This window comes from Ahaetulla prasina, chromosome 1, assembly GCF_028640845.1.
Source record: "Ahaetulla prasina isolate Xishuangbanna chromosome 1, ASM2864084v1, whole genome shotgun sequence".
NCBI lineage: Eukaryota > Metazoa > Chordata > Lepidosauria > Squamata > Colubridae > Ahaetulla > Ahaetulla prasina.
The window spans coordinates 271859394-271878502 of record NC_080539.1 but is presented as its reverse complement, the minus strand read 5'-3'; the positions used below and the strand labels follow the sequence as shown (position 1 = coordinate 271878502).

At 36.1% G+C, this 19109-nt stretch overlaps 1 protein-coding gene across 3 annotated transcripts in view; it reads left to right on the top strand.

Annotated features, from left to right (window-relative positions):
• The window catches only part of DENND2B (DENN domain containing 2B), a 126273-nt gene that overhangs the window by 70313 nt on the left and 36851 nt on the right, over positions 1-19109 (top strand). For all 3 annotated transcript variants that reach the window (XM_058159405.1, XM_058159389.1, XM_058159396.1), the window contains 4 exons: positions 12709-12857; positions 15550-15765; positions 17768-17864; positions 18957-19001. In XM_058159405.1, coding sequence (XP_058015388.1) covers positions 12709-12857; positions 15550-15765; positions 17768-17864; positions 18957-19001 — 507 coding nt within the window. The remainder of the gene's footprint in view (positions 1-12708; positions 12858-15549; positions 15766-17767; positions 17865-18956; positions 19002-19109) is intronic.

The window sequence follows — 19109 nt, the reverse complement described above, 5'->3', positions numbered from 1 at the left end:
ACTACCGTAAATACTTAATGATAAAAACAGATGAATTATGAGTTGTTTTCTCTTTGAATTAAGACACCTTCTGTCTACAGTAGTTATATCATATTTGAAATTCCTTCTTCTTTAGAGAAAAAATTCTATTAATATTAGGTCTAGAAAAGAATCCCCAATTATTTTCTGTTGGTATAACACATTTGAAACCATTCTTCCGTATATATTAAATTCTATATTCAGGTTTTGGTATGTTTGAGTCTTTTCCCATGTAAGGTTGAAAGTATTTAGGCAACGTTTCATTGAGGTCTCACTCATCATCTTCAGGCTGGAGTTTTTGGCTTTGTTCTTATGTGAGCAAAGTGTGGTTTTAACTGCTGTTTCTCTATAAATACTGGTGGGGTTTTTTTTTTTTTGAAATGCTGGCCTAGCTGTTGCAGGCTGATTGGTTGGCTGTGTTGCTACATCTTGTTTGGTTAATGGAGTTGATGTTAGTATGGGATGTAGCATTTTGGGCCCTGGTCTGGTTCCGAGTTCAAGGTCCTGTCATGTGTTCATGGCATGTGTCAGATTGCTTTGTGTGTGGATCCGTGGGGTGTGTGTGTGTAGCAGCTGGTGATGCCATCATGGTTTGGCTTCTGGTTGGAGGTTGTATTTTGTCTATGGGATGGGTTTGAGTTCGAATCTGGTGAGGATGATTGGTGGCGGCATTATGTGTTATCTTGGGTTCGGTGTCAATTTTTGTAGCTGGGATTTGTTTTTTGACTAGGGCTAGTTTCCAGATGTGTGGTAAGCGGGAGGTATCGTCACGTTTATTCATGTTATGGGGGTGTTTCTCTATTTTGATGGCTTCCATAATTATTCTCTTGTGGCAGTGTTAAATTCTATATTGTTTCTCCTTCATTTTTGTTTAGGGAAGTTTTATTATAGCAATGTGCTTTGGCAACTAAGGCTGTTATCATTCCCACCCTTTTGACTCATTTTCAAAGATTAATACCAAATCATGAAAAATGTTTCTCCTTTGATATATTCCATACTATTTTATTGAGTTGTATGTTAATAATTAGTTTAATAATAGTATCTTAGTGGATCAGCGCACTCTATTCTTTGAATTTCCTCTCTGTGGTAATCCATAAAGTGATTTAAAGCAAACTTATGTTAGTTTTATTCAGAAGCAATCTCCACCAAGGTGCTTTCTTTCAGGTTATCATATATAAAATGGCAGTGATGGCTATGATGGACTTTATAATCAAACTCATTATAATGGTAAAAAAAAGCTGAAATAGGAAAAAATGTTTAAGAAGAGTAAAGCAATTCTGATATTTTAAAAACACAAAGTAATGGCACATCACCTGACAGAAGGGAAAATTGTTTGGAAATAAAAGTTACTCTACCGGTTCTGAAAGATGAATAAAGTTCTCAGTTTTAGCTTTATGATAAAAACATATTTCATCTGGAGCTAAGAACATTCATTATACCAAAATATCAAAGAAACAGACTTGGAACACAATGGGCATTCTTGGCATAATCCATCATTCCCATAATCTACAAAAAGAGAAATTAATTGAAATTGAAAGGAAAATGGGGAAAGAGCCAATTAAACAGTGTTGCCAGTGGGAAATTTATATTCCAGATACTGCTGAACATAGTTTTACTGTAAAATCTGTGCAAAACTCCCCACCATTAACTAATTTTATTCATTTTTTGTTAGATTTTAAAAATCCTGCCATATTTATTCTAATCTGAATTATTTTATAAATAAGTTCAGGTGGTAAATGTACACAAGTACTCCTTCTCCTCCTATTCTCCCCACAACAACAACCCTGTGAGGGGGGCTGTCTTGAGATAAAATGGCTGGCTCAACGTCCCCCAACCAGCTCTCATGCCTAAGGCAGGACTTGAATTCGGAATCTTCTGGTTTCTAGTCCAGGACCTTAACCACTATAACAAACTGGCTCTTATTTGGGTTCTTTTGTCCATTTTAGCCTCTGAACTTTGTTCAGTTTTGGAGACATACTTGGCATCATTCAACCTTTCCTAAGCTCTCTTACATTTTTGGTTTTTATTTGCTCCCATTCTATCGGAAACCATCGTAATCAGGGGTGAAATTAACTTCCCTTCCCTACCGGTTCGCAAATGTGTGTGCGCTGCTTCGCTCGCATGTGCCATCATCCATGCAGGCGCAAAGCCTTCTGCACATGCGCAGAGGCTTAAAGTCATTGCAAAAAAGTGATGTCATGACATCTGCATGGGTGGGCGGAGCCTCCCGCAGCCGCCGCTACCGGTTCACCTGAGCCGGATAGAACCAGTTGAATATCACCCCTGATCGTAATTACTTAAGCTGAGTCTAAAGTTAAATAAAAAATGATGTTAGTCATGTACTGTTCATTATTTTTGGAGATACTTAGTAATCTCTAAATTTCTCTCAGGAATTTGGAAAATTTTTATTGTTAAACTGATGGCTGAAAACAAATCTGGAACAAAAAATATGTCTTCTGCATGCCTATGTATGTGACTAGATTTCGCTGAGATCCCTATCTGAACTTTTGCAGATTCTTAGTTAAAACTAATACAGTGTTTGCTTTTTCCTTTCATATCTAAACTAAATATGATAACTGAAAATTGAAACTTTCTGAAGGCGTAATTAATTGTTTGAAGCAAAATGATTATTCTGGTTCACAGGAAAATAAACCAGTAATATATAGCTCTTTAATACTAGCCAAAATATCAGAAGAGACCTGGCAAGATTTCTATCTCCGTCTCCCTTCTTTTAAATATAACAATTGGATTTATTTATTTCAAGATTCTAAGTTGCCAAATATCTAGATAACTATATGTTGGGTGTTATAAAGGTAAAAGTTCCCCTCGCACATACGTGCTAGTCGTTCCCGACTATAGGGGGCGGTGCTCATCTCTGTTTCAAAGACGAAGAGCCAGCACTGTCCGAAGATGTCTCCGTGGTCATGTGGCCAGCATGACTAAACACCAAAGGCGCATGGATGGATGTTATAGAAAAATCCAAATAAATAAATACCCTTTTGCTTTATTAACATTTTACTTATTTAAGAGTTGTGAAGAACTCATGGTTCATGGTCCAGGATAGACATGATATGGATGGATCTAGAATTAAGCAAAAATATAGAGGAGGTAGAGATAACACCAAATACATGGGCGGACCATAACCCACTGATATTGAAATGGAAGAGAAGAGTAAAAATGAGAGGGAGGTGGACCATGAACCAGAGGGTGTTAAAAGAGAAAAAGTATGTACAATGGATGGAAAAAGAATTGGATTGTTTTCTAAAGAACAACTCAAATGAAGATACAACCCTACAGAATCTTTGGGATATAACCAAAGCCTACATTAGAGGTTTAACAATAACATAAGGGGTGAGGAGGAACAAAGAAAAAAGAAACAATTAGAGCTACAGGAGAAATGTGAAGAATTGGAACTTAAGATTCAGAAAGCCCCAAATGAGAAAGTTAGAGAAGAAAAAGAATTGATCAAACATAAAATAAATCTGATTTCCCAGGAAGGAATGGCCCAAAAACTTAGAGCGACATGCTAATAAGCCAGGCTGGCCTATAAATTGAAAAAAGACAAAGAAAAAAAAACTAATAACGCAATTACAGGATGAAGAGGGGAACATACACCATCAGATGGGGAAAAAAAGAGAATAGCCTAAAATTTCTTTGGAACTCTTTATATACAAGAGATAATATTTTTTATTTATTTTTATATTTATTTATAATTTAATTTCTATACCGCCCTTCTCCCGAAGGACTCAGGGCGGTTTACAGCCATATTAAAACCAACACAGAGTACAAACAACAAATTTAAAAGCAAAATTAACACCAAATATTTATAATAGGCCAAATCAAACTAAAACGGTCATAGACCAACATAAAACCCATTTAAAATTTCCATTTAAAATTTCGCTTAGGCCAGAATAAGAATAGAGGAAGATAACATTAAGCAATATTTAAAGGATAGAAATCTTCCCATAATATCGGATGAAATAAAGAAATGCTAAATGACAAAATTACAATGACGGAGATAAAGGCAACAAATGAGAACCATCATAGGTATCAGTTGAGTTTAGGATGGGCTGAAGGTCAAGGTTAATATGGTGACTTTGTACTCTACAGATTTTTTTCTTCCTCGTATTCTAGCATCTTGCAACAATTTTAGTTTTATCCTCGCTTTTTTACCCTGCCAAATATATTTCAACACTATTTTATTAATTCTTCAAAATATTCTTTCGCAACCTAATTGGAATTATCTGGAACAAATATAGAATTCTAGGCAATATATTCATCTTGATCGTTGATATTCTCCCTATGAGTGATAGTTGTAAATTCTCCCACCTTGCCATATCTGTCACTATCTGTTGTTTGAGTTTACTATAATTATTCTCTTTAAGTGTACTACATCTTGCTGTCAAATATATTCCCAAATACTAAACTTTATTTGTGACCTGCATCTTTGATAGTTTCGCCAATTCTTCTTTTTGTTTTGTTAACATATTTTTTGTCAAGATCTTCGTTTTGTCTTTATTTTCAAACCTTGTCTTTCAGTTTAGTTATTGATTCTAATGGATCTTCAAGAATAAAAACTGGTCATCAGCAAATGCTTGCAATTTATATTCTTTTGAATTTTTATGCCTTTTATTTCTTTTTCCTTTCTGATATTTCTATTTAACACTTCTAATGTTATCACAAACAACAGGGGTGACAGTGGGCAACCTTGTCTTGTTCCTTTTTTTATTTCAAAAGACTCTGTCAATTCCCCATTTATCATTACTTTTGCTGTTTGTTTATGATATATGGCTTCTATGGCTTGGATAAACTTTCTACCAAAGCCCATCTGTTCCAGCTGTAATAACATAAATTGCCAATTCACATTATCAAAGGCTTTCTGTGCATATAGAAATATCAAAGCCATTTGTTTTTCAGGATGTGCCTCATAATATTCCAAAGTATCCAGAATTATCCTCATGTTATCTTTAATCTGTCTTTTTGGCAGAAACCCATTTTTTCTTTAGCTCACAAGTTCTTATTGGCGTTTAGAATAGAATAGAATAGAATTCTTTATTGGCCAAGTGTGATTGGACACACAAGGAATTTGTCTTGGTGCATACACTCTCAGAATACATAAAAGAAAAGATACATTCGTCAAGAATCATAAGGTACAACACTTAATGATAGTCATAGGGAAACAGTCAATATACATTGTAAGGATACCAGAAACAAGGTTACAGTCATAAGTGGGAGGAGATGGGTGATAGGAATGATGAGAAGATTAATAATAATGCAGACTTAGTAACTAGTTTGACTGTGTTGAGGGAATTATTTGTTTAGCAGAGTGATGGCGTTTGGGAAAAAACTGTTCTTGTGTCTAGTTGTTCCGGTGTGCAGTGCTCTATAACGTCGTTTTGAGGGTAGGAGTTGAAACAGTTTATGTCCAGGATGTGAGGGGTCTGTAAATATTTCCACAGCCCTCTTTTTGACTCGTGCAGTATACAGGTCTCAATGGAAGACAGATTGGTAGTAATTGTTTTTTCTGCAGTATTTTTACTGTAGGATTCATGTATCTACATATTGTTTGAAGAACTAACATATTTTGCCAAGTGCTTGTTTTTTATGCATCACCATGTATTTAAGAACTGCTGACTTAAGATCCAGCTGGAGGAGAGTTGGCAAAGCTTGGAAGTTAGAACAGTAGTAGAGGTTCTGTACAGTAAGTCCGGAGATGCACTGCTTGCGAAAGGCTTACAGTTGTCTGTTCCACTAAAAACAGTGGTCTGTTCCACCATGTACCTACATCAAATGATCACATATGACATTATGAAGTTAAATATATCTAGTCTTGTGAAAAGAAGGACTAGGGGAGACATGATAGCAGTGTTCCAATATCTCATAGGCTGCCACAAAGAAGAGGGAGTCAAGCTATTTTCCAAAGCACATGAGAGTAGGACAAGAAGCAATGGGTGGAAACTAATCAAGGAGAGAAGCAACTTAGAACTAAGGAGAAATTTCCTGACAATTAGAACAATTAATTAGAACAACTTGCCTCCAGAAGTTGTGAATGCTCCAACACCGGTAGTTTTTAAGAGATTGGATAACCATTTGTCTGAAGTGGTGTAGGGTTTCCTGCCTGGGCAGGAGGTTGGACTAGAAGACCTCCAAGGTCCCTTCCAGCTCTGTTATTCTATTCTATTCTATTCTATTCTATTCTATTCTATTCTATTCTATTCTATTCTATTCTATTCTATATAAAGGGTGTGAAAATGGAGGATTTACAAATAATTCATCTTAAGCAAACACTGAAGCTAATGCTATTCCTTTGTTCATCTGTCGCTTGTCTTGGCCTCAATGGATTATGGAAAAGAAAACTGCATTTAACTGTTAAATTATAACAATTACTAGATTAGTTATAATAATACAGGATATGCGTGGAGGAACTGAGGAAAAAGAAGAACATAATCTTCTTTTTATTCTTTTCCCCAGTGCTGCCGAAGCTTTTAGGCAATGTAACTGTTTTAATAACCAAGAGCAATTCCCATTGTTTGAGCTGTCTCATTTTATTAACAAACCCATTGATTAGTTATTAAGCTAATTTGTTATTTTTTAAACTTACCTTGAGTTTTTACTTAACTGTTCCACCATCATTCCTCCCATTCACATATTTTAAAGTCTGTTTGAAGTCAATTATCTCTTCAGTTACATTAACCTCAACTTTTACCTGGCAAGGGACAGGCTCTTGTGGCAGAACTGTGGTATGTAAAGGGGTTTAGCATTATTTATTTGTTTATTTATTTAAAATATATTTATATGACGTCCCATTTCATGAATGGATCACACATAAAACCTATCAGATAAGCCCTCACAGTATACTAAGCTTGGTTAATATTAGTTGTTGATTTGATTAGTTGTTGGCTTAGCACGTTGTGAAAACCTTGCCTATTTTATTGGTTTATGATTCAGGGTATTGTGTGAGCACATAAAATGGGTAAATTCATAACTAGATTAAGCATGTTGCCTGAATGCAGCCATTCTGCCCATAGGACACTCTTAATTCCTAATTGAGTCATTTATTCATTTCCACCAATATTATCTCTAGTCAGCCACCTAACAACAGGGGGGAGGTAGAGGATTTTCAAATGTTTAATGTATATCATAATTTCACTATAAATGTAAAGGTTTCCCCTATCCAATCATGTATAACTCTAGGGGATAGTGCTCATCTCAGTTTCTTAGCTGTGGGAGCCAGCATTGTCCGAAGTCATTTCCACGGTCAAGTTTCATTATAGTAGCTTCATTGGCATCCACAAATGTTTTCTTTTAATAATCTAGTATATTTTATTCGCCATTTTTTTCTATTAATGGTATAATTTGTTTAGACAGAGACATCTAAATCAGAAGGGCAAATTTTGAAAGGTAGAAAGTTTCATAGCACTCTGTTCCACCAAGATTTGAATGCGGGAGCATTTGACTTTAATGTCCATTGTGATGTTCATCACCCTTCCTTCCTTACAATTCTCCCCTAAACTTTCCACTATTACTATCTCCCTTTCCCTTTTTCTTAATATGGGCAAACATACATTTTGGTACCAAAAAAAAGTCTGGTTTTTTTTATAGCTGTGCAACTTACATCTGAGGAAAGGCATCTAGCAGCCAATACAGTCTCAGCCCCACAAAGAAGTGATCTCCGACCTTTTAGGCAATAGGGACCTGTTTCGTGGAAGACAGTTTTTTCATGAACCGGGGAGGGGATGGTTTCATTTAGAGCCATGGTGGCACAGTGGTTAGAATACAGTACTGCAGGCTAACTCACTGCTCACTCCAGGAGTTCGATCCTGAAAGACTCAAGGTTGTCTCAGCCTTCCATCCTTCCAAGGTCAGTTGGGGGCAATATATTAACTCTGTAACACTACTTAGAGAGGGCTATAAAGCAGTGTGAATCTAAGTGCTATTGCTATCCAATTTTTGCTTCCTTGCCTGCTGCTCACCTCCAGCTGTGTTGGAGGCCAGGGGCCGGTATTGTTCCAGGGGTTGGGGAAACCTGCTGTAATGTATCTATTGTACTGATCATTACTTGGAAACAGGTTCTTTGCCAAAATTCAGATCCAGTTTCCAATTGGACCCATTTTTCAGTGATGTTGCAAAAGAAGGCTTGTTACAGACGTCCAAACTACTATACATAAAATAAAATTATTTAACTAATGAATAGTAGTTTGGAGGTCTGTAAATTTCTTGTACACCTGTAGGTTGTGACACTTTATTGCAGCATGAAGAGAGTTACCAGTTGTTTGTTTTGGAATGTATTTCATAGACTTTATCTAATCGCTAAAACTCACTATCTCCAGATACCATTTTTTTCTGCTTTTGTGCCTCACTGTCACTCCTGTGACAGTACATCTGTCTTTCTAAAGAGGCTGTGAATTTTTCAGGTCTGTCCGCAGCCTTACACTAGGAGCCCTGTATTAGAAATTGCCTGTGAAGTAAGTTGTTTATTTCCAGATCTGGTCCTTTTATGAGCCAAAGTAAGAGAAATTCTTTAACTGCAGCATGAAATTCCTCCTCCCAGATTAAAACTGTGACTTCATATAAATATAAGGAATGCAGTTTTTCTCAGTCCCATTTTTCACTCTTGCCTCCTATTACTGCTTAGTTTTGCTTAGATGCAGCTTTCCATCTGCCATACTTCACAGCCAACTCCACTGTGTCTCTGTCCTAAGGGGCTGGGTGTATTTTTCAGTATGCTGAAGCAGCACAATGGGCATGAAGAACATTAGTGCTTGAACCAGCACTAGATTATATTTTTCCTCTGCAGCATGCTGATTGTATTACAATAGCTTTCTCCCTTACTTTATCCCCATGGCATAGTCATCTACATCCCTGGATAATCAGTCTTTCCCAATTTTTCTGGGTTTCCAAGAGGCAATAAAGATCTAGCACTCCAGGAAAGCTTTGTGGATATAATAGTTTAGCCTATCCTAAGGCTGGCATTCTCACTGGATGTTAATCAGAGTGATGTGACTTTTCAAACCCTATGCTTGGCATTCTATATGGTACATAGAGCCCATAGGAATTAACAAGATAGAAGCCAAAATGCATGAGTACGTAAATAATGTACATATCGACTTTCAAAATTAAAAATAGTGCTTACTTCTATATGTGTCATAATGCAGATTTTTAAAAATTATTTCTTACCAGCAAAATGTGTTCTGTCCCTGAAGCTCTAAAGGTGTCATCTTTATTGATATACAGGATATACAGCCAAACAAAATGTCCAAATGATAATTTATGCATGTTTACTTCATAATGTTTGAGAATCCTTTACAGTGCAATTCTGGAAAAGATTTTAAGGGCCACATTCCAATTTTTATGCGGCCAAAATTAAAGTAGATCAAGAAAGAATAAGCAAGAAAAATTCCAAATAAGCAAAGGCATCAAATGTCTCTTGCATCCTTATTCCGAAATAAGCAAAGGACATCTCTTCAAAAAGCAGCTGTTCTGTATGTCTATATAGAAATTGTTCTTGCTAGATTTAGTTTAATTCAGGTGAGCATTATATGATTACAGCTTGTGTACAGAAACAATTAAGTAACCCTCCATGTTTTATTTTTCCTAGCTTAAGGAAATAGTGCTTTCACGATCAATCTATTTTTTCCTATAGAATGTTTGGGTAAATTGCAGCTTGCACTGTGAAACCTCATACTATATATATCTTATTCAAGTTTATGTCAAATGGAGCTCACGATACCAATTCCACGATAAGAGAATAATAGACTGCAGCTTCTTAAAGAGAATTAAACGTATACAATCAGTTCTGGTTTGTATTGCCAACTTTCTGGAGCTTCTGAAAATATTTTTTTCATTTTTATTTTCCCAATTTCTAGCCATTATTGTATAGCAAATAAACAAAAAGCCCTCTGAAAAAACCATTTATAATTTTTGCCTCATGATGTATGGTATGTATTAGAGTTTTACCAAATCCCTATAATCATCTTTTTGTTATTATACTTTGCACCTGTAAATGGACTTCCTTCAAAATCAATTGTACAACCTCAGTTTATCACCATTATGGATTTTTCTGGCAGGGAGGGAAGACAAAAAATATCAATGTAGAATATTGCACACACACACACACACACACACACATATACACACACACACATATGTAGGTCTTTGGTTATTCGGGTTTTCTCCCGCGTAAAATTGAAGTGTCATGGTGACTTCCAATTTTACACGGGAGAAAACCCGAATAACCAAAGACCTACATACAAACACCCGCGAAAACCTCAGAAAACACACACACATATATATATACGTACACACACCCCATAATGACTATGTTGACATTAAACCTGATTTGCTGAATAGGCAAATACATCTCTAAACTGTGCTTGATCGAAGCTGGGTGGTGTCTCTACTCCAGACTCTGCAAGTTCCAGTACAGTCTATACAACTGCATTCCATCCTTCTGAGATAATAATCAAGGACTGCCAGTGGAAACATTTTGTAGTGCAGCAGCAGCAGCCGTCCAAGCCTTTTAATTAAAACATATTGGTTTATAGGGATGAGCAATAGTATTTAACATGCACGAATCATCTGGAGATAATAGTGAGATGGCCAAGTTTACAGATGACACCAAATTATTCAGCACTGAAGAACTCCAACATATCTCCAAAATTTTTGAATTGGAGGGGCAATTGACAAAGTTTGGGATAATGTGCATCCCTGAAGGAATAGAATGAAAAAGCTTTTCAGGTATCAGTTAGAAACTGAGAGGCTGTGAGTTCTGGTCCCACATTAGGCAAAAAGCCATTCAGATGAGCTTGGGCCAGTCCCTCTCTCTCTCAGCCCTAGAACAGAGGCAGTGGCAAACCTTAAGTCAACATTGATTCAAAAGCATGTGTGTGTGTGCATACTCAAACACGTCCATCAAATCCTGAGAGTCTGGGAAAGTTGGTTCATACAAAAATGGCTATCAGATTTGGTAACTAGAAATGTATGAAATATTAATCAGTGTTTTTTTGTTTTGTTTTAACTATCTGGTCATGTCCGGCTCTTGGCAACTTTATAGGCAAGTGCTCTCCATGTTAATCAGTATAGAACCTCTTAATATAGATGCAATACTAAAATGGAACTCTCTAAATTGACAAACTTGAAATGCATAGTTTAAGATTAAATTTAATGAGATGATAGCTCTGAGTCTCACACCAGAGGCAACGGTTTGGTAAACAAGGGACAGAAGGCAGAGAACTCCAAGGCTGAGTAAAGAGCACTAAAAGAATACTTTTGAGTATATTGTGGTATTGTTTGTAACTCAGACAAAATGAGTTTATACTTAGATATTGGTGTAGATAAAATACAGTTTCTCACTGGAAAAAAAATAGTGGCAAAAATTTTGCCTGAAGAAAAGTATATGTGCATATAATTAAATAAATGGTATGAAACATTTTTGCTGTAGTGTTCATGATAATGGTTTTGCTTACATTTAAAGAAGATAATCAGTAAAAAGACAGAAATATTCATCCCTAAAAGGAATATTTCCCATAAGAAAATGTGCTAACTGACAGTGGGGAACTAATTGTAATAATGCCGTATTTGTAGATGTATGTAATGTAATCCATTTTTTAATCTAAGAAATGTTGCATACCTTGAATCAGGCCTAGGCCTTTTATTTTTATTGATGATTCAAGCTGTTTATTGCAATATATATTTAATGGCTCATTTTTCTTTTCATGTAAATAACCCAAGAATAACAATCCAATATAGCAGTAATACATTCTATATGGACTGGAAATGTTTCTATAAATTGCAAATTTTATACAAATTTCAGCAAGTCATGTTAAAGCTGATGTAAGAAAAGCAGAGGTGAACAACCTTGGTTTGTAAATAAATGTAGTGTTTTATTTTTTTGCTTTTTTACTATTTTGATTTGAAAAAAATAGTTCTATGTTAGAAAAAAAATCATGAATGGGGTTGGTGGGAACAATAACCAAATTAGAAAGCTGGATGTGTGAGAAATATTTCACTGAAAATAGAGATATTTTTCTTGGTGTTAGAATTTCCCGCAGCTCTTTGGTGTCCTCTAATGGTCATCCAGAGTTTTGCAATCGTAATATGATACTGCTATTCTATGTGTGGTAGGTGCTTTATGCCTTATGCTAACTATATCTAATCATTAATACTGGGAAAGCTAATTAGGCTAAAAAAGGAGATTTTTAAAAAGTCGTGGTAATGCCATTACAAATGTTATGCACAATTTATATCCCATAGTTATACCCAAATAATCCAAGCGGTCATAAATAGCAGTATAATTTTCTATTCAGAGGAAAGGGTAGAGAGCTTTCATATTTGCAATCCAATACACAGTTATTCTTTAGAAAGTATCACTGAACTCAATAGCTTTTCTGAATCAAGTCTCACGTGTCTGGTTCTCTTTAAAACAGTTATGTGCTTAATGTGTGTGTGTTTTAAATTCATGAACAAAGCTTGAGCTGTTGAGGCTCAGAAAGCAATCTTGTGAAATCTTTTTTTTTTTAAATGCACTGTCTTTCATAGCCAAAATCTACTCCAAGTACTTCCAGCTGCAGTTGAAAGATGAGTCACGCTGGAAGCTGAGGAGATTTGCTATTAGCCTTTCTCTTAGTTCACATGATTTTTTTTTCTTTAACATTCCTATCTGCTTTTCTTTTCTTGAAAATTTTTTTAAAGGAGATTCACCCAAGGAAAACCCATATGAGGATGTGGAACTGAAAGCCCGTAATGCAGGCCGAAAATCCCAACAGCTTTCTGAAAGTTCCCTGGATTCTTTGCACAGGATGTGGAGTCGACAGGACAGGAAGTACACAACACCTCCACAGGTAATAATAAATGCACTGCACTGCACTGCACTGGGTTTTGTTTGAACTGTATGTTGTCGAGTATGGTATTTATTTTCTTCTTGCAAAAAAGATCAGCAACAGGAGAATAGCTAGACAATTTAACCATATAAGTATATTAAACTGAGAAAGGGACATGAGAAAAGAAGGACATTAACATTTTTAATCTAAAAGCTTTAATATGCATTAACTTTTTATTTGCTGTTCTTTTTAAAATGCTGGTATAGTATTGTGAATTTGTTAGTATTCTGTACATTAACTTTTTTCAATCTTGTAATTCCCAGAATTCGTTATTGACTGCCTTCTGCTAAACAAAAAAACAATGTTTGGTTTTTCTTTTTTCCCCCTATAATTTATATGCAGCCCTCTCTTACTTAATGTGCTCTATGAAGATGCTAAAAATAGCAACTAATAAAATATAATTAGCTTGGGAAATAATAGAACACAGCAAAATTTTCCATAGTCAGCTGCTTTATTCCTCATCCCCCCAATCTCATTTTTATACTTTCTAATAACCATTCCAATCTTAAGTATATTAAAACGTCTCAATATGATATATTTCCAGATAAATTTAACAGAAAACAATGGGATGTACTGTATTTCCAAAGAAATGCCTTCTGTAACTTGGAAGACTATGAAGCATTTAACACACAATAACCTATTGTAAAACCATTAAATATTTATCTGGCCTAACTTCTTGATGCTATTCAGTTTTATATTTCTAAATGTAAAAGAATTTTAATGTTCATCTCCTCTAAAACTAGACAAGTGTCATTCAATAATTGAAACAGCTATTGTTTGAGGTCTGATGTTTTAAAATGTATATGTGTGAGCAATAGATTGAAGTATATGAACAACTGAGTCTAGCTTTGGAAATAAAAGATTTACAGCAGTATTTCATAAATTTCTATTCAGAAAAAGATCCCATTGGGTTTATGGCATTTTTTTCAGGATAGTATATCTCCCATTGCAAACTTGGAGTACTTTGTTTAAGTATTTTTGTATTCCCCATAAAAGGATGTGAGGTGATAGACTAGTTTTGTTAATCTATTTTATTTTATGTGCATTAAAAACAGTTGCTAGTTCATAATTCATCTCTCTTAGCAGATTGTTATTAAAGCATCAGATATACAATCAAGCAAAATTATGAAAGAGAAAAAGAAGAGAATCGAACTTCAGCGTAACAAAAATATCTTTTAGCTCATTGATTAAACAGGAATGTTTTTTCACAGCATCAGATTATAGCTTGTAGGTAGTGTAGGAGGAAAGCTGTGTTAGCCAAACCAGAAGGATTCTGGTAGCACCTTTTCCAACTAACAATTTTATTAAAAGGCATATGCTTTTAGGGATAAAACCTTTTATTATGAAAAGGTGCTACCAGACCCTTCCTGATTTTTAGATAGTAGACAAGAAAGCTTGCTAGAGAATGCTGTGAAACAGCAGTGCCATAAGAAAAGCCTATTCAGTCAGATGAAAATCCCATTAGTACAGCATCATTATATAAATAAATGAATTGCTTCAAAAATTCATAAGGAAATAATGACATAGCATCTCCTGTTTCCTTCAACTGGTATTCCTGAACATAGTGTATAGATCCTAACATGGGAAGTAATACATAACTATCATGATAATAACTATCTGTCTCCCTCTTCTTCAAGGATTTGTTTCAAAGACTCTGTGAAGCAGAATCTGGAACTGTGCCCTAAAATAGGAACTTCTAATTGCCCTTTTAATGTCCTATGCAATAATGCTTGTTTACTTACTTGTTATCTATTTTTTTATTGCAATAGCAATAGCACTTAGATTTATATACCACCCCATAGTTCTTTACAGCCCTTTCTGGGCAATTTCCAATGTCAGTATATTGCCCCCAACAATGTGGGTCCTCTTTTTACCAACCTTGGAAGGATGGAAGGCCGAGTCAACCTCAAGCCTCAAACTCCAGGGTGTGGGCAGGGTTACTGAATTCTAACCACTGCGCCACAAAGACCCTTCCTTCCTTCCTTCCTTCCTTCCTTCCTTCCTTCCTTCCTTCCTTCCTTCCTTCCTTCCTTCCTTCCTTCCTTCCTTCCTTCCTTCCTTCTTCATATTTCTAAACTGTCCATCTCCTTCAGGGAGGGGCATATAGAATCTGTGCTTTCAAATCCTAGTACCTAATGGTTTGCTTTACTTCCAGCTTTATTTTCTGTTGTTGATTCCTCTGTACTTCTGTTCCATGCAGCCTCATTACTACAATACTCCCAATTCTTTATACTAATGCCAAAATGCAATTTTTGATTCCATGTCATTGCTGCTTTAATCTGACAAATTCCTTTTATTGAACATTCACTGAAACTCATTTAAAATATTATTGGAAGTGGACACAGAGTAAAGCTTAATACTTCATGTCATATGGCAGCCTAATTGACAACTCATACAACTGGGAAGTTCTTCATGATGTTTATAGTGAACCTCTTTCCTTATTGCCATGCACCCAAAAGCCCAATTGGGCTTATTATCAGGGGATGTCTTATTTTGGGGGAAACAGGGTAAATAATAAATACTAACGTAGCAGTTAAGCAGCTGTGTCAGGTTTTTAGCTTCTATTCAACATGTTTCATTTTCTATTAATTAAGCATTCAGCCAGGCCTTTTCATTATTTCAGTAGCTATACTTTTATTTTCTTTCTTTTTAGCTACCTTTAAAGCCTAGCAGCCAGTCCCTAAGAATTGGAAACTGGTCAGAAAGGAAAAGCCATCGCCTGCCACGTTTACCCAAGAGGCACAGCCATGATGATATGCTCTTGCTGGCCCAGCTTGGCATCCCTTCCTCTCCTTCTAGCCTGAATGATGACAGTCTGAGTACTACCAGTGAACTTCTATCCGCACGCAGGGCTCGCAGAGTCCCAAAGGTACAGTAATAGCTGCTGCAGTCTTCTTGCAATTCTAGAAGATTTGGTTTTCTCTCTCTGATATTTGAATTATTCTTGTAAGTAAACTGTGTGCTGTATTTATTGGGTTATTTTATACTTCTCCTCCTCAATTGTAGACTGAGTAACTATTTCAGAATGCGAACTACCTTTCCTACTTTGAATGCAAATAGCTCTCCATCAGTTGTTCAAACGATATACCTCATATCCATTTAACCCCAAGGAGCCAGGATTATTTGTGGCTAATTGAGAGCTAATTAGTTTGGTCCACTGATCTCGTTTTTGTGTTCACAAGAGAAGCTATCCCCTGTCATTCAGTTAATTGTGCCATGTGAATAGGGACAATATTGCTATGCAGGGATGAAATGCTCCCGGTTTGCACCGGCTCCCCCGATTAGGTAGCGATGGCAGCTGCTGGTTCGGAGGACCGGTAGCAAAAATCCCTGCACCCCCCACCTCCTCTGCTGAGCCGCACCATCAGCAGAGAGTTTTTCTTCAGCCAAAAACATGCCTTTAAAAGTGAAAAAAAAAAAAAACCTCTGATGATAGCGGGGCTGAGCAGGGATCATCAGAACACTTTAAAAGTTTTTTTTTTAAAAAAACCTCTTCAGCCGAAGGGGAAAAAAAGGAAAAGCGGGGGGGCTTTAAAAGGCTCCTCTGGCCATCCCAGCTGAGTTCCTCATCACCAGAACCTTAAAAAACATGTTTTCTACATGTTAAAACAATTATTTTAAGAGGTTCTGGGCTGCTATGAGGGAATTTCAGCTGAGATCGTCAGAGGAGCTAACTTTAAAACTTTTTTCCCTCTGGCGATCCCAGAGAAGTTTCCTGATCCTAGCAGGCTTTTAAAATCACTTTTTAACAGCCCCCACTTACAAGAGCCCCCACCCATGCCCACCCAATGCCCCCTCCTTACTTACCTATAATTACTGCTCTTTCGGGCTGGCAACGCAATGCTTACTTTAGCTACTGATTACAGCCTGCTTTGACTTCCTGCTTTGCTTAATGAGGAACTCTGGGAGTTGAAATCTACAAACCTAAAGCTACTAAAGTTGGAGACCCCCTGATCTAAAAAAATAAATAAAAATAATAAAATATTTGTGCAGCTTTCTGAGATTTGGTGTGTTTCTGTAGTGTTTCACTCTAACTACACAAACACACAAAATCTCACAAAGCTGTATGTGGCATTTTGTGTGTGTGTGAGTCAGTTGTGTGTGTGTAAAGTGTGAAAGTGTGAGGTTCCTGCTTGTTGCAGGGGCCATTTTGGGTGAAGTGCAGCTGCTTTTACATTGTGTGTGAGTCAGTTGTGTTGTGTTGTGTTGTGTGTGTGTAAAGTGTGAAAGTTGGTTTTTGGTACCTCTTATTGTTTTGTATACTTTGTTAAGTATTTTTATTATTTATTGTTATTGACCACGCCCACCCAATCATCTGACCACCAAGCCATGCCCACCAATTAAGCTACGCCCACAGAACCGATAGGGAAAATTTTTAGATTTCACCCCTGTTGCTATGCATAATAATTATTTGGATAAGCCCATAATGCTAGGAAAATGGAAGGAAAGAAATAAAAAAAAAAGAAAAGTAAGACAAATTGAATTGATTACAATGGTAATTGGAAGACTTGAGGGGCCAGATTTGGGATAGATCATCCTGGTGAAGGTCTGTCCTACCAACTTGTTGCCACATAATCAGTCAATTAATCCATCAATCCATCAGTGAAATTAAATACTGGAAATACTGCAAATTATTTGAAACAAATAAGGTCAAATTTTAGTCTGACTGAAACTATGCTATATTTTGGGTCACTTCCATATACTATGACCTTCTATGAACACTTATTGTAGAACCTCTTTGGGATGAATTTTGAATACATGAAACCATTTCTCATATTTATAATAGTTTCAAGTGAAAGAAAATTTCTGCTTGATTTATGTTTATCCTGAATTTCAGAATGCAGTGCCAATGCTTTTTGCTTCTTTTACAGCTGGTACAGAGGATCAATTCTATTTATAGTGCAAAAAGAGGAAAAAAAAGATTGAAGAAGCTTTCAATGTCCAATATTGAAACTGCATCACTGCGAGGTATAGCACAGAAATCTTTTGGATTTATAGGAAACTGTTGATCATCAGTTACAGAAATTATTATGATTTGTTAGGTAATTCGGATGCCAATATTTCCTATGACAAAAACAAACATTTTAAGATTAAACGCTTGTTTCTTTGCATGTGAGGGATATATGATTAAGTTATATTTTCTGATGCAAGTCCTTGAGCACATCAGTTTCAGTACATACACCCAATTACTAATTCTGGAGTAACCTGGGAAAGCTAGTGTAGTTTCACAAATCTGTACTGTGTAAAGTGAGGAGCAGCTGGTTTTCATTGTTCCTTGGAAGTTATCCACTAATTTCTGCAGTGGTAGTCCACAAGTGTGCTTATGGTGAACCAATATATTCAGTTATATATTTATTATGTGAAACACATAAATACAATAGCAGGATTTATGAACTAGACTGTATGTCCTTAACTGTTTCCAAAGAAATGTTTTTAATGTCTGTTAAATTCTGCCTATGTCATTTATTTGAATTCTGCCTGTGTATATATGTGCCGATGTAGAAGAAATGTCAGAAACTCCAAATGAACCTTATTCCCAAGGTATGTGGCTATAGCTTTAGGATGAAGCTTTAATCCTGCTCCTGATGAAGGGAGACCTATGTGGTAGTGCTGATGTAGATGTGGCTATTCTTCATAGCAACTGGTGGTGTGGGTGTAGTAGTTTGCTTGTCTAAGAACATTTAATTAGAATGTACACCTCTTCCTTGAACTTCTTGAAAGCTGCTTGCTGGGAATGAATCACAGTTTGGCTACTGTGATGGCCCTTATGTTTTGTTCAAACTGGCATTTTTCATATCATTAATTGATATTATTCAGCCAATTTAAAGTTTTTACGAGGGTCCTCTTTAAAATGTTGCACAACTTCTTTTAATACCTAAATAATGTGGGTGGGAAACATCAAAACAGTTTTCTAAATGTTTCCTAAAGCAGCATAGACATGCTGAACCTATCTTTTCTTAAACACTTGCAAATCATGAACCATTTTCTACAAAGAAAATCGTGGCACGTGTTCATTGCAGCGCATCTTTGTTAACAGTAAAATCCTCCTGTCTTTTTCAGATGAAAACAGTGAGAGTGAAAGTGATTCAGATGATAGATTTAAAGGTGAGAAATCCATCAATTGTATTTCCTAATTACATTATCACACAATGAAATTGGGTTGGGGACAAAAAAATTTTTTTCCCCGTCAGAGAACTCATGACATCTTAGGAG